The sequence below is a fragment of the Polypterus senegalus genome, chromosome 5 (genome assembly GCF_016835505.1).
Source record: "Polypterus senegalus isolate Bchr_013 chromosome 5, ASM1683550v1, whole genome shotgun sequence".
Taxonomy (NCBI): domain Eukaryota; kingdom Metazoa; phylum Chordata; class Cladistia; order Polypteriformes; family Polypteridae; genus Polypterus; species Polypterus senegalus.
This window is the reverse complement of record NC_053158.1, coordinates 4,684,036-4,700,674: the sequence shown is the minus strand read 5'-3', so window position 1 is coordinate 4,700,674 and position 16,639 is coordinate 4,684,036. Positions and strand designations below refer to the sequence as shown.

Below are 16,639 nucleotides of genomic sequence, written 5' to 3'. Positions count from 1 at the left end.
GGTCCTGTTCAATCTATATACATCAGACTTCCAATATGACTCGGTACAAATTACAGCTTGGTTCAAGATGAGAGTGGTAATACGTCAAGGTTTATTCAGCTCTGAGGCCTTTCCTGTTTGCAACGGTGAATAACCGGTTACTAGATGAGGTGAGACAGAAGTCTTCATGGAATGTGATGTTCACGGATGAAACTGTCATCTGAAATTAGAGTAGACAGCATGTTGAGATGAACTTGGAGGGATGGTGGTATGTACTGCAGAGAAGAATAATGAAAGTAAGTACAGTAAACCCTCGTTTATTGCGGTTAATCCGTTCCAGACTCTACCGCAATAAATGAATTTCCGCGAAGTAGGATTCTTTATTTATAACTCGAATATTTTCTCAGTTAGAGCATAGAAAACCTGTTTACGACTTTCTAAATTCGTTTTTAACATTATCAGAGCCCTCTAGACATGAATTAACACCCTTTAGTCAAAAGTTTAAACTGTGCTCCATGACAAGACAGAGATGACAGTTCTTTCTCACAATTAAAAGAATGCAAACATATCTTCCTCTTCAAAGGAGTGCGCGTCAGGAGCAGAGAATGTCAGAGAGAGAGAAAAGCAAACAATCAAAAATCAATACGTGCTGTTGGGCTTTTACGTTTGCGAAGCACCACGATAAAGCGGCCACAAGAAAGGGAGCAATGTGAAGGTAGTCTTTCAGCATTTTTTAGAGGAGCGTCCGCATCCTCTGTGCAAACAGCCCTTCTGCGCACACCCCCTCCGCCAGGAGCAGAGAATGTCAGAGAAAGTGAGAGAGAGAGAAAAGCAAACAATCAAAAATCATTTTGTGCTGTTAGAGCTTTTAAGTATGCAAAGCACCGCACAGGAAGCATATCGTATATCATTGAAGTGTTTTATTTAATATGTAATACGTGCACTGATTGGGTAGCTTCTCAGCCATCCGCCAATAGCGTCCCTTGTATGAAATCAAATGGGCAAACAAACTGAGGCATGTACTAGAAATTAAAAGACCCATTGTCTGCGAACCAGCGAAAAATCTGTGATATATATTTAGACATGCTTACATTTAAAATCTGCGATGGAGTGAAGCTGCGAAAGTCGAAGTGCGATATAAAGAGGGATCACTATAGGAGTTAAACGGAGTACATGTGCTAGAATAAGATGTAAGGTGGTGAAAGGGTGTGACTTCAAAAGGCAGAGATGGTGATGGTAGACAACTTGGGTACAACAGTCCAAAGCAACGGAGAGTGGAGCAGAATGGTTAAGAAGAGAGCGCAGGCAGGGTGGGCTGGTTGGAGAAGAGTGACAGGAGTGATTTGTGATAGAAGAGTACCTGCAAGAGTGAGAGGGAAGGTCTATAAAACGGTAGTGAGACCAGCTACGTTGTGTGGTTTGGAGATGGCAGTGCTGACGAAAAGACAGGAGGCAGAGTTGAAGATGCTATGATTTTCGCTTGGAGTAATGAGTGTAGACAGAATTAGGAGTGAGTATATTGGAGGGACAACACAAATAAGACAGTTTGGTGACAAAACGAGAGAGGCTAAATTGAGATGGTTTGGGCACATGCAGAGGACAGACGAGGAGCACATCAGGAAAATTAATATTGGGAATGGAACCACCAGCAAAGAGGAAGGCCAAAGGGGAGGTTTATGGATGTGGTGAGGGAGGACAGGAAGGCAGTCGGTGTGGCAGAAAATCATGTAAAAGACAGCAATAAATGGAGATGGTTGATCCCTGTAGCGACTCCTAAATGGGAACAGCCGAAAGAAGAAGATGATTTTTTTTATCATTTCATTAGAGTCAAGGTGCTCTTCAAGGCAAGAAATCCCAAACTGCTGTTTACAGCACAAGAGGTTTAAGAATTCAAGCAGCCTATTTACTTATTTAGCAAAGAGAATGATGACTTAAAATCAAAAATAAATATTCTTATACCTGTGTTTTCAATGGCAAAATGTCACGCATAAGGGTCTGCTGTTTTTAACTAGTGTAAGGATCTGATTGCTTCTTTAAATTAGGTTATTTGGAAATAATGAGGTTTTTGTTCTTTCACACAGGCTTCAATGATGTCTGCTGAGAATGACCCTCTTGGTCCTCTGCCGCCTGGATGGGGTAAATAGTATAAAGGACAATGCATCACTATGGTCTTGATTTGTAGACAGATACACTGAATTCCATGTGTTTGTGCTTCTAGAAAGGCGAGTGGATTCAAATGACCGGGTTTACTTTGTAAACCACAACACAAAAACAACACAGTGGGAAGATCCACGAACACAAGGGTGAGTGGGGACAGAATTGACTGAAGTGTCATGTAATTTCTAGGCTGTATTCAAAGAACTTGTTTAACATGGATGGACTCATCATTGGCCATACCAGTTAAAGTGGCAGCATTAGCGTTAAGAATCAGATCATATGACCGTTTCTAATCTAATTTTTTAAATAAATCATCACTTACATCCACATAAAATAAAGTTTTTGCCCTATAATACGCATTTTCCATATATATCATCTTTATTTTTGACATGTGTTTCATACGAGTACCTGGAGTCAAAGGTTTAAATATACTTTAGATTTAAAAAAAAAAAAAAATGTTAAAATACAATAAATGACATCTTACTTTATGCAATTGTGAGCAAACAGAGATTTCACTCTGTTCTTCACAAAGGTATCATGTAGATCCTGCAGAATTCTTTGAGATTAATAATAAAGCACTAACTTGGGAATACTATTAGAAATAGAGGGCAGTTGCATTCAAAAATTAAAAATTGAGAACAATTATATACACACAACCCTTAATGGTATAATTTTATCTGAAAATGGGTGGCTGTGTTTTGTTTATGCCCTCTTAATAACTAATTTGAGGTCTGTCCATCCCCTGTGCTCCATCTGCCACAGCTGGATTTATAATCTGGCATGTGAGTAAGCAAAAGGCCCTTTTCAAGGTAACCAACAGAATTCAGTGTCGGCACCAAATGTGTGTGAAGTGATAGCAGGGAGTTTCTTGGAGTAAACGAAGCAGACGTTAGTCCTCCAGGGAATCCTGGACAAAAGTTGTCCTGTTAATGTACTGTTTTATTGAAATTGGTTGTTTTTGTGTATTCCTTTCATATTTTAAGTTTAAGTATGCAGTACATAATCAACAAGTGGAACGAACTTCTGTGGTGATGCAGCTCGGATTTACCAAGTACTGTAAAAGAGACAGCCATTGTTAAGGTGTCTTGTTATATTAAGACGAAATGGGAGTCCAGTAAGCATAGAGGTGTCACGCATAAACGTCTTGTTGAACCAAAAAAATAATAAAAACTTGCACCGATGAAACTTTTTGTGAAAATGATGAACAAGAAGGTGAAGACTTTTCATCTTTGAAGACAGATGTTTCCACAAATAACTGATAACAAAGATTCAGGAAGGTATTTTTGTTGTTCCACAAATCAGACATGTCATCAGTTACAAGCGCTTTGAAGATCTGCTAGTGGGGATGGAGGAAATTGTATAGAAGGCATTCAATGATGATGTGGAGATTTTTTTGGCAACTGCAGAATGCCAAACTGTGTCCTGCTGGTCGGCAACATGCTTCAAGCACACAGAAGCATCAAGTACAACATGTCGCTAAAGATACGTTTCCTGGGTTCACACTTGTACTTCTTCCCTGATAGTCCTGAAAGGCTTCACTAGGACATTGCAATGATAGAAAAGAAGCATCAGGGCAAGTGGAATCCATCAATGTCGACTAACCATTGTAGGACATTGAAAGAAGAAACATCAGATGCTGAGCACAAATGGAAATAAGCAAGAAAGCATTTTTAGGTCAGCAGAACCAATGCCATAGTGTCAGGATCATTAAGCGATTAAACAAGCTACAGTAAATCCAGTAAAAGTTAATGTGTGTGTGTGTTTCTCTAAATTCCAATGCAGATAGCTGTGTTCAGCTTAAAAACTGTATCATAATCAAAACTTTTTCAGGTAGTAAAACTTGAAAAAATTGTTTAACCAGCGTTATTGTTTACTTGAAACATTTGTTTTTTTAGATATTCTATAATGTGCTATTCTGTGCATTTTCTGTAATCTTTCTCTCTTAAGCATTTAGTTATTTAATTTTTAGCCTACAAAATGAAGACCCATTACCTGAAGGATGGGAAATAAGATATACGAGAGAAGGTGTTCGATACTTTGTAGATCACAACACAAGGACCACCACATTCAATGATCCTCGCACTGGTAAATCGTCTGTGTAAGTCCATGTTTCCTTCCAAAACTGTGTTGTTGTTTTTTTTTTTTTTTGTTTAGGAGAATTGTTTATCTTTTAAACAATAGCAAAACCTTTTGTCTTCCTTTTATAGCACAAAAGGTCCTCAGATTGCATATGAGCGTAGCTTTAGATGGAAGCTGGCTCATTTCCGATATTTATGCCAGGTACTGCCATTTAACGTGCATATACACATTTTGAATTATTTGGTGAAAATTTCTGTATCATCTTCAAAGATTGTAAAATTGCCCTTTTTTATTTGCAGTCTAATGCCTTACCCAGTCATGTGAAAATCACAGTATCCCGGCAGACTCTATTTGAGGACTCCTTTCAACAGGTGGGTGAAGTTTAATATTTCATTTTTGTAAACATTAGAGCAGTCTAGATGAGAACAGGCCATTCAGCCCAACAAAGCTCACCAGTCCTGTCTGCGTAATTCTTCCTAAATAACATCAGGTCGAGTTTTGAAGTCCTACTGTCTACCACACTACTTGGTCACTTATTCCATGTTCCATATTCCATGTACAGCCCAAGTAATCCTCAGGCGTGTTGCTCATACGAGGCGTGTCTATACAGTTACCCGAGCTTTTAGCACTGTTTTTACTGCCCGAGAGATTCTCAGGTCTAACACTAAGGAGGTTAAACACTGGTCTCCTCTTAATCTATTTTTTTGCTTAAACTGTAAAGGCTCTGCTCTTTTTATTGTTCCTCATAACTCATCCCCTGTAGTCCTGGAATCAGCTTAGTCGCTCTTCTCTGGACTTTTCTAGTGTTGCTGTGTCCATTTTGTAGCCCGGAAACCAAAACCACTCGGTACTCCAGATGAGGCCTCACCAGTGTATTTTAAAGCTTGAGCACAACCTCCTGTGACTTGTACTCCACACATCAGGGCGCTATATAACCTGACATTCTGTTAGCCTTCTTAATAGCTTCTGACTACTGTTTAGTGTCGAGTCCACAATGACTCTTAAATCCTTCTCATAATGTGTACTTTTGATTTTTAGACCTCCCATTGTGTATTCAAATACAAATCAAGACAAACTTCAAGCTGACCCAATGCTGTAATAAGTTTGTTTAAAAAATAAATAAAAACAATAAACATTTCTTTGCCATGCAAGTCACTTTACACCAGATAACAGTGAACACTGTAATTGGCAAAATATTGATATACTCATCATTGAATTAATTAATAAGAACACCTGTATACCTGCATATCCATACAATCATCTAATTCGGCCAATCATGCAGTCGCAGCGCAGTGCCTAAAATCGTACAGATATAGGTCAGGAGTTTCATCTGAATTTGGGGGTAGGAAATGTGATCTCGGTGATTTTGACCGTGGCACGATTGTTGGTGCCAGGTGGACTGGTTTGAGTATTTCTGTAACTGCTGACATGGGATTTACACAAATTTACTCAGAATGGTGTGAAAACAAAAGACATCCAGTGAGCAGCAGTTCTTCTGATGACAACGCCTTTTTGATTAAAGAGGTCAGAAGAGAATGGCCAGACTGGTTTGAGCAAACATTAAAGCTGTGGTAACTCGAGATAACCACTCTTTACAGCTGTGGTGAGCAGAAAATCATCTCTGAATACACAGTACATCAACCATTTAGACAGATGGCCTAAAACAGTAGAAGACCATGTCAGGTTTTCAGGTTTTACTCCTTACTTTGTTTCCTATTTCTCTCATTGGCCTGTTACATTCAGTCCTCCCAGTGCTCTTCAGCATAACTACCAATGTTGATCTTGCAGATGGTGTACATATTTTGTGCATTTTTGCTGCTCCAGTATTAACTGGACATTAAAGCTACTTTTTAAGGTTAGCCTTTAGCTGCTTGGCTTGTGCAGTTTTAGTGGCTGCTGCAGGGATCTGATAAAATAATTGCTTGTCAAGGAGAGCAAAGGGACTTGTTGTTGGCCATCCATCCCACTGCTATGTGATACAGTTTGTCTGCAGCTGGTGGTGGCGTGCCTGGACTTTAGGGCAACAATTAAGAATGGTTGTATTATTGTGGAAGGGTTCTAGGAAGATCAGTTCTCGCTTTCAGACTCTTTATCAAATAGTGTAACAAGGATGAGCCAAAGAAGGAGATGTTCATAGAGTCAAGTCCAAGACTGAACTAATTATATGGAGGCAAGATGGCAGTTTTAAGGGCCAGTACAGGAATTGAAGTCATTAGGGCCAGAACCAGCAGCGATGTCATCAGGACCGGTAGTGAAGCCCTCATTTGGCCCCCGGAAGTGACATCATCAGAGGCACTCTAAAAACCAGAAGTGACGTCTTTAGAGGCGCACCAGAGACTGGCGGGATTTCCTGAGAATGGTCTACAAGGAACTGAGAAAGAGAGTCTGCGCACCCTGCCGCCCCCTGGTCTGTTGTGGAATTACAATTACTCAGACCCTTTAGCTACTTCCTACTCTTACGTGTGTGACAAGGCCCTCCTCAGCCCAGACCCAATTGGGTCAAGCGTCCTGCACAGAGAGATTGTGGGCTCGAGAGAGAGCATCGGCATTGTCATGGAAAGAACCCTTACGATGAACAAGTAAAAACTTGTACGGTTGGAGGTCAAGAAACCACCTGGTGACCTGTGGATTCGGCTCTTTGTGTAGGGCCATCCATTGTAGAGGAGCTTGATCCGTCACAATAGTGAATTTCTGGCCCAAGAGGTAGTACCTCAACTGCGTAATCGCCCATTTAATCGCAAGGGCTTCCCTTTCCACCGCTGCATACCTGGTCTCCCAATCCCACTGTTTCCAGCTCAGATAAGTAACAGGGTGTTTAACACCATTAACGCTTTGTCTCAGCACGGCACCCAGGCCTATGTCCGAAACGTCCGTCTGCTTTTCACTGTAGCCCTTGGGTAGGTCAAACATGTTTTTTTTTGTCCTTGCATGTCTACAGCTTCTATGTGCGGGTTCCTAGTTCTTAGATTATTTTGGTTCTGATCTGGTATGTGGTAAGTACAAGAACAATTTACAAGACATTGTTTTTTCTAAGTACATGCTTTCATCAAAATATAATATATGTAGACTTAGAAAACAAATCACACCATCCTCATGCCAAATGTGTTCCATTTTTCTGGCACAGTGTTAATGATGATGCTTAGGCCTTGCTCCAGCAAAGTGTTGACGCAGATGACGCTGTTTATGGACAGCCAACAAAAAATGACGTTACAGCTAGTTTTCTAACTTGCATTTGAATTCGATACATCTTGATTTGATTGCAGAATCTGAAATTTTGTTTTAGACACTGGCAGATAATGCAGTCATGTCTGTGTTTCTGCTCACTTCACAGGTTTCTGAAATCATTTGGGGCGGCATGGTGGCGCAGTGGGTTGCATTGCTGCCTTGCAGTTAGGAGACCCGGGTTCGCTTCCCGGATCCTCCCTGCGTGGAGTTTGCATGTTCTCCCCTTGTCTGCGTCGGTTTTCTCCCACAGTCCATAGACATGCAGGTTAGGTGGATTGGCGATCCCAAATTGTCCCTAGTGTGTGCTTGGTGTGTGTGTGTCCTGTGGTGGGCTGGCGCCCTGCCTGGGGTCTGTTTTCTGCCTTGCGCCCTGTGTTGGCTGGGATTGGCTTCAGCAGACCCCTGTGACCCTGTAGTTAGGATATAGATGGTTGGCTAATGGATGGATGGATGAAATCATTTGTTTCATTCAGATTACAGCTATAGTGCTTTTGTTTAGAATACCTGAAATGTTCTTTTTTCCCCAACAGATCATGGCTTTGAAACCGTATGATTTAAGGAGGCGGTTGTATGTAATATTCAGAGGAGAAGAAGGTTTGGATTATGGGGGGCTAGCAAGGTGAGTAGAAAATGATGTTTATGGAATGAACCATTTGGATTTATTTTTACATTTCAAAAGAAATGCAGCTTTAATTAAGTGAACCTGTTCTTAGAGCTTATTAATATTTTAAACAAAATGTACGTATTGTGTAACATTCAGATGCGTTTGGGGACTACATTAAATGCTATGAAAGTTTGAGCATTTCAATTTTTTTCATCTAAGAGTGCATCATCACATTTTTTTTTTTAATTACTTTTGTAAGAATGAGTCATATTCAAAAATTACAGCAATAATAGAATGCAGTTACATATGTCAATAGACTAAATTAAATGTGTGCTTTTTAAAATGTAGTTAAAATGATGCATAAATAGGCTTCTACTGGGTCAAAGGCCTATATGGCTTACACAGCAGATTCCAATCCATGTGATGCAAACGTGGCATTGATATATGTGTTAGTGGTCGAGGGTCTATGACTAAACATTTCTATCAGGTTTACCTTAAGAAAGGAGAAAGCAAACTGATGCAAGTTTCCCAATTACCTATTAATATTAGTTAAAACTCTGTAATTCATAAAAATGTTATAAATAGTTAAGAACTTGGAAAGTAATTGATTTATTGTATAGCAGGAAAACCAGAAAGTTTAATTCCAGCCTGAAGATGTACAGAAGCAGAAGCGGCTCTTTGGGCACAGACAAATGGCACCCCACACTCAGTCTGTTGCACGTTATACTGCTGAGTAAGTCTTTCAGCACACGTAAACTGTAATCCGGCACAGTTAGCCTCTTTGCACACTGTAGAAACTGTAAAACACAGCTTAGTCTTTGGTTGCATGCCCCATGTTCCTCCCACATGCCAACGGCAGTACCATTTCTAAACCTATGCTATCACATAGAGGAGCTGTACTTTTCTTGTGTGATTAATTAGTTCAGTCAATTCTGTCTCATATATGCTTACATAAATGCTTTCCTCTTTCCTCATTTCCAGAGACGTGGCTTTTTTTTTGTACTTTATGGTTAACTTACACAAAGCAGCAGCAGTAGAAGAGGCTGGTCTATGAGCCTCTGGTGTGCATGCACCCTTTCTCTGGGGTTGAACTGGGGATTCATGCGGCTGTTGGATGAGTAAGAGATTAAAATATACAAAGTATACAAGGTGGTGCAACTGCAGTCAAGGTAAAATTGAAACTAATTCATAGAAGTTACATAGAACATTCCTCTGTTTTTCGATAGATGAGTTTGCAGAATCACCAGTGGTTTTCAGTGGTAGATTTTGAGATTTCCAAACTTTGTACAACTCCGTCTGTTGAGATATCCCAACAAATATTGAACCGTCCTGATCAAGTTATTTGAAGATCAAGTGTGCCAAATTTCTACAAAGTTGGTCAAAGTGGGGAGTCGAGTTAGTTTTTGCGGACAGACAGACAGACATGGCTATCACAAAAGGTGCTTCTCGAAATTATATTTGAATGTACCTAAAAATAGATAGAAGAGCTTAGTAATGTGTTGTTAATCTTTGTATTTTTATAGAGCACATTTTCATACAAACTGCTCAAAGTGCTTTACATATTAAAGAATAGAAAAATGAAAGACACAACCCCTCGAATAAGAGTAAGGTTTATCCCTGGAGTCCCCCCGGGTGCGCTAAGCTCCAGTCACTTCGCGTCTCTGCCAGTTGTGTTGTCAAGGAGCGGGGTGGGCTGAATACACACTGAGGAAATGCGGTCTGATCAGCTGCTGCTGCCGAGCTGCATGTTCTGCTTGTCGCGCTGCGCGTCGATTATTTAAAAGCCCGTACAGCAGCTGTACTTTTATCTCATTGCGTTTTCTCATGTGACGTTAAAGTGTATCTCGCAGGACGTCAGATTGTCTTCTGAGAAGATCACGTATCGTCTCCTTCTAAGCGTTCGAAGATTTTTTTTTTTATAATAGAGAGATCTATCTGCAATGCTGCTTTTATGATTCACATCTTTGAACATGTAAGCAATTTTGCTGATCACCTGGTTAAAGGAGGTTCATGAAGTAGCGATAATTATAAGGGCAATGGCATATTTAGGTTTGTCATTTATTTTGTGTAATTTCACCCACCTGTTAATGAACTGTTCAATCTTTCTGTGTCCCGTAGAGAATGGTTCTTCCTGCTCTCCCATGAAGTATTAAACCCCATGTACTGCCTCTTTGAGTACGCTGGTAAAAACAACTACTGCCTGCAGATCAACCCGGCCTCTACCATCAACCCGGACCATCTCTCCTATTTTTGCTTCATTGGACGCTTTATTGCCATGGCAAGTGTTCTGTTTTTTACCACAATGTTTCTTGTAGCTACGTGGGGCGTTCAAATATAAACAGGAATTTATGAGCTGTGCTTTATTGAATACAATGAAACGACTTACACACTAATGTTCTATGTTATCTCCTGCCACTGCAATCCACTTGTTCCAGAGCTCAGGAAGCTTCTTAATCCCCAAAGAGTTAGAAGTCTTTTGACTGCATGTTGACCCAATATTGCACAGCGTCAATAACCTCCTCATTCGACTAGAAGTTCTTCTCTCCTAAAAATTCCTTAAATGGACCGAAGAGATGATAGTCCCCCTCTGAATGACTTGCACCAATCATACACTCTAGACTGAGAGAGAGAGAGAGACGTTCATCCCCAAACTGTTTTTAAATCTCAAATAAATCTGAGGTGGAATGACTCCTTCGTTTGTCAAAAATTGAATAATAATGTGCTGCGCAACACTACTGTGTACCTCCTGCCTTGACATGTTGATTACAACTGACAAGAACGGGGTTAAGAGCAGCCAGCACTACTAACGACATCTTCGTATGTGAGTGTGTTTGTCCAGTGAGTCAGGTCTACCTTGCACTATTTATTAGAACAGAGCATGAAAGTTCCAGTTTATAATTGAACACCCCTCGTATTTTACTGTTTTTAGTGGCATTTGTGTTATAAGCAAATGTGGTTTAAGTGTAGAGCTTCCCTTTTGTGGTATTAACCATCTGGTAACTCATAGCAGAGGGGATGGAGGGAATCATGAGTTAGGCAAAAACTTGAGAGAAAAGATTTGTGTTTTGTATGCCATGGTAAAATCACACACTGTGTTGACTCTTTGGAATCTTTTGGCTCTTTGCAATGAATGGCTGTCATGATAACTCTGTATTTGGTGTAGGTCTATGAACACTGGCTGCTGCCATGATGCTGCTTTTGCTTTCCAGTTATCAAACTACATGCAGCTTTAAAGACACCGCCAGAAAGCGCACATATTGCTTGTCTGCACTGCGAATGGTTACGCTTCTTTTTATCATCTTGAGGCCTTGTCAAATCGGTGCAATCCAATCAGTCTACAACTCGCCCTGACAAAATCAAACCTGTCGTAAATCCCAGGGAGCAGCTTGTGTGAGTGTGAGGGCTGACATCAAACGAATGCTTTGTCAGAAGTTAAATGCGTATGATGCACCTACAAGGAATAAGGAACAGTGCTGTTTTGGACCTGACAAGCAGAAGAGAAACGTGTCCGTCTGATGTTGCTTGTTATACATATCACAATGGAATGAAAAAAGACAAAAGCTGGTCAAGATGATGCCTGAACTTGCAGTGCCTAATACCTTTGCCATGGTTATGCTGTGCATTTGGCTACATTTTGGTCTTCACAATGTCACAGCAAAGAAAATGATTAATATGACACGCACATAGTTTACATGCACTGTTAAATTAAGATCAGGTACGCCTGCACACTACAAACAGTCTGGGTGCCCAGTTGTACCTGACAGAAGCACCTGAAGGCTGATCTGTATTGAATTTCGAATTTACAGACAGATGGAATTAAAAAGAAAGCAGCAGAAATTGTTCCTCTTATGCAAGCTCTTGTGGATATTCTTTATTTTGCTTGATTGCCCAAACTTAATCTCCACTAGAGTATTAAAGGAAATTCTTCTGACCAAAAAATAAATAAATAAGCTCAGTGCCCTTAAATGAGAATGTGGATGTTGACTATTGTGTATCACTGCAAAAAATGAAATCTTAGCAAGTGGAAAAATATTTATTTCATGATATTAAATCTTGTCTTCCTTATTGTAAGAATTATTGACTTATCGAAAAAGATGTATTTACGATTACTTAGCTTACTTTTAAGAGGTCTTGTCAAGTAAATTTTGCTTACCCCATTGGTAGATTTTTTTTGCTAAATAAAAGCAGAACTGCTCCCTTTTTTTTTTTTTTTGTTGAGTTTTTGCCTGTGCATTTTTTGCAGCATATTGTTCAAATGATTAATTAAAAGACAATTTGTATGATTATCTGAGAACAGAATAGTGAATAACAATGGAAATTCCTTTAGAAGCCACAAACTGCTTTGTTCAATTGCACAAAACATATATGTGGATACTTCTTAAATGTCACTATTGCTTGTTCTGATTTGTTCACAACTCACTGCAATTTAGAGTCCTCTCATAAATTATGTTTTTCATTATAGGCCCTTTTTCATGGAAAATTTATTGATACTGGGTTTTCCCTTCCATTCTACAAACGTATGTTGAACAAGAAGCATACAATCAAAGATCTTGAGTCTATTGACCCAGAGTTTTACAATTCCCTTATGTGGATCAGGTTTGTGGGCTTTATTTAATAATTTAATGATTTAATTTAAGATATATAGTAACCGTATATAACATTGATTGCTTCAGTTTGTATTGTAAACTAAAACTCTTTTTATTGACAAAGAAGTGTTTCATTTACTTACATGATGATAAATAAAACCAGCTCAAACTCTTCAAATATTTATATATAATTTTCACTGGATGTGAAGATTGATAGATCAGGAATATCTGATTTTATTCCCACAGTCCATATATTAATATGACTGTTTATATCGTCAGTCATTCACAGCTTATCTCTTAACTTTTGCAGTTATTATTAATGTATATTATGCAAGGTGGATATGGTAAGTGATATTTAGGTTCACACAGTCCGTCACAGCTACTCTAGGCCGTGATGTCCAAAGCCTCAGCCACTACAAAACACTGCCTGCTGACCTGTATGGCCTAGTCCTCACCTCACTGGACTTAACCACAAATGTTTTGATTCAATTCTTCCCCTCTTCACTGTTTGACCTGGAGAGGGACACAGCCTGCTAGTGTGTGAACTTTAGGAATGGATAAGGAGCAATACAGTGGCCATTGTGTATGGATTTCAGAAAATGAAGTGGTGTTTTTAGTATTGGCCATTACAAACTGAAATGATGTGCCACTCACTTTTATTCATAAGTCATTTATTCCCAGTTAGCTTATGCTTCATGGGATCTTAGACTGTATGATGACAGACACCACACTTGCATGGTCCTGGTTTGATGCAGCAATCTTGTCCCTTTCATTTAGAGAACACCAAAAAACATTTCATGTTTTTCTTTTTGATTTTTTGTTGTTAGACCGAGACTTCAATTTTTTTTTAGAGAAACGTGTACCTTTGTTATCCATTATTACCCTCCTTTAGGAAAATTCAGTTTTTTTGTGACGGTTTTGTTATGTATCTTTTTAAATAGGAAATTCAGTCAAGGTATGAATTGATTTCTAATTAAAAATGTGTTTAACTCAAAACTGAAGCCTTAGGTTCACCAGATCAAAGATTGTAAATCTTTAAGGTGCCAGGTCAGCCAGTGCGGCTTGCTTAGCTCTCGGACACTGAGGAAATTAAAAGGTACTGGAACAGTACAAATGTGGACAGTTGTGCTTTGCAGCTATGATTTATAAGCTCATTTAGAATAAAACATTTTCTAAAGCAATGGTTCTTAAATTCCAATGTGACTGCAGGTTTTTGTTCCAGCAACTTATATTTTTAACGCAACTCCTTGCACAATTACGGAAATTGGTATTTCTCTGCTTCTGTGTTTTGTCAGTCACAAATTACAAAACTCAAGTGTGGGTAAATATTTATTTGAATGTCCTAAGCATTTATGTATGTTACATAGGGATAATTTATTTTATTTTTTTAACCTTGGTTTTTAAGATTTAAATTTTTATCATGGTTTTCATTCTGCTTTTCCAGGTGTTCTGGTCATGTAATCCATATTTATTAAAGAGCATGTTAGTGAGTGTGACTTTGAAGCAGCGTTTCAGCATTCAGTGTCGTGGGCGGCAGAAACGTCAACTATAAATACAAGTTGGGAGACACGGCCCTGCAAGAAGCACAAACTGAAAGATTTAGGAGTCTATGTTGACATATTTTCATTGTCTAAGCAATTTACAGAATATATTAAGTAAAGCAAATAAAATGTACAGTGGGTACGGAAAGTATTCAGACCCCTTTCAATTTTTCACTCTTTGTTATATTGCAGCCATTTGCTAAAATCATTTAAATTCATTTTTTTCCCTCATTAATGTACACACAGCACCCCATATTGACAGACAAAAAAAACAATTTTTGAAATTGTTGCAGATTTATTAAAAAAGACAAACTGAAATATCACCTGGTTCTAAGTATTCAGACCCTTTGAACCCTCAGTATTTAGTAGAAGCCCCTTTTGAGCTAATACAGCCATGAGTCTTCTTGGGAAAGATGCAACAAGTTTTTCACACCTGGATTTGGGGATCCTCTGCCATTCCTGTTTGCAGATCCTCTCCAGTTCTGTCAGGTTGGATGGTAAACGTTGGTGGACGGCCATTTTTAGGTCTCTCCAGAGATGCTCAATTGGGTTTAAGTCAGGGCTCTGGCTGGGCCATTCAAGAACAGTCACAGAGTTGTTGTGAAGCCACTCCTTCATTATTTTAGCTGTGTGCTTAGGGTCATTGTCTTGTTGGAAGGTAAACCTTCAGCCCAGTCTGAGGTCCTTAGAACTCTGGAGAAGGTTTTGTCCAGGATATCCCGGTACTTGGCCGCATTCATCTTTCCCTCGATTGCAACCAGTCGTCCTGTCCCTGCAGCTGAAAAACACCCCCACAGCATGATGCTGCCACCGCCATGCTTCACTGTGGGGACTGTATTGGACAAGTGATGAGCAGTGCCTGGTTGTCTCCACACACTGAGGAGAGGCAAGACACATGACAGCCCGCATGGCATTTGCTAAAAGACACCTGAAGGACTCTGAGATGGTGAGAAATAAGATTCCCTGGTCTGATTAGACCAAGATAGAACTTTTGGCCTTAGTGGTATGTGTGGAGACAACCAGGCACTGCTCATCACTTGGACGACTGGTTGTAATTGAGGGGAAAGATGAATGCGGCCAAGTACAGGGATATCCTGGACAAAACCATCCAGAGTGCTAAGGACCTCAGACTGGGCCAAAGGTTTACCTTCCAACAAGACAGAACTGGAGAGGATCTGCAAAGAGGAATGGCAGAGGATCCCCAAAAACTTGTTGCATCTTTCCCAAGAAGACTCCTGGCTGTATGAGCTCAAAAGGGGGCTTCTACTAAATACTGAGGGTTCAAAGGGTCTGAATACTTAGGACCAGGTGATATTTCAGTTTTTGTTTTTTAATAAATCTGCAACAATTTCAAAAATTCTTTTTTTTGTCTGTCAATATGGGGTGCTGTGTGTACATTAATGAGGGGAAAAATTAATTGAAATGATTTTAGCAAATGGCTACAATATAACAAAGAGTGAAAAATTGAAGGGGGTCTGAATACTTTCCGTACCCACTGTATATCCAACAGTTTTACGATATACATCAAGGGTGCGTTATACGTAAAATATCTAGTGTATTAGTTAGACCGTAATCCGCCATGCTACAAGAATTGTCACAGCAGCACTTGAAGTTGTGCAAAGCAGAGCCACCAAGTCAATCAGACTTGAAGAATTAAACCTGTTTAGTCTCACGCAGAGAAGACTGCATGATGACCTACTCGGATAGTTTCAATCCTCAAAGGCTTTCAAAAAGTAGATCCAGGGCGAATTTGTGTACTGTGTTTGAGTAAATCATTGTAACATAAGGGGAAGTGCATTTAGGTCTGAAGCTTTGACTCTTTTACGCAAAGAGTTATTGGAATCTGAAACAAACTCCCGAGACAAACCTTGACAACCTTTAAGAAGGATCTAGATGAGACATTGGGATAGCTTAGCTTTTAGATAAACAAAAGAGTTGGAGTGTCTGCTTTGCTCGTTGTTAATTATCATCATTAGGATGCAATAAAGGGAGCAAATAACAAATCTTAAGGAAAACAACAAAAAGAGATTTAAATGTTTAAAGCTGTAGCAGAAATATAAATATCTGCAAATGTCTGATAAATCTAAAATTCACCTGGCTGTGCTTTTCTGAATGGACTAGCTAATTAAATGAGATCAGTTAGAGGTTAAATGACCCACTGGTTCTGCAAGCACACTGGGGGGATCCCAAAGACTAAGGCTGAGGTCCACCGATATAAAGAATTAATTGCAAATACAGTACTGCCCTTTGAAATGCTCTCCCTCTCGTGCCTGTAATTTCCTGCAGTTTTAATAAGTGGTAATCTTAGTTTTCTAACTGCTGCAGAATGGTTCCTAATTCCACATCTACATGTGCTTATCTACTGTGATTTATTAATGTTTTTTTTTTTTTTTTTTTCCCCCCCAGAAGTTTGTGGTCCTGCGTTTTATTGATTGTGGTCTGTATACTGCCCACAGAACTGACAGGGA

General features: G+C 39.5%; 1 protein-coding gene across 1 annotated transcript in view; it reads left to right on the top strand.

Moving 5' to 3' along the window:
- Window positions 1-16,639, top strand: part of LOC120530119 (NEDD4-like E3 ubiquitin-protein ligase WWP1) — a 250,923-nt gene that overhangs the window by 203,783 nt on the left and 30,501 nt on the right. Inside the window, exons 11-18 of the mRNA XM_039754299.1 lie at window positions 2,061-2,115; window positions 2,198-2,282; window positions 4,106-4,234; window positions 4,344-4,416; window positions 4,515-4,586; window positions 7,971-8,059; window positions 10,163-10,322; window positions 12,507-12,640. Coding sequence (XP_039610233.1) covers window positions 2,061-2,115; window positions 2,198-2,282; window positions 4,106-4,234; window positions 4,344-4,416; window positions 4,515-4,586; window positions 7,971-8,059; window positions 10,163-10,322; window positions 12,507-12,640 — 797 coding nt within the window. The remainder of the gene's footprint in view (window positions 1-2,060; window positions 2,116-2,197; window positions 2,283-4,105; window positions 4,235-4,343; window positions 4,417-4,514; window positions 4,587-7,970; window positions 8,060-10,162; window positions 10,323-12,506; window positions 12,641-16,639) is intronic.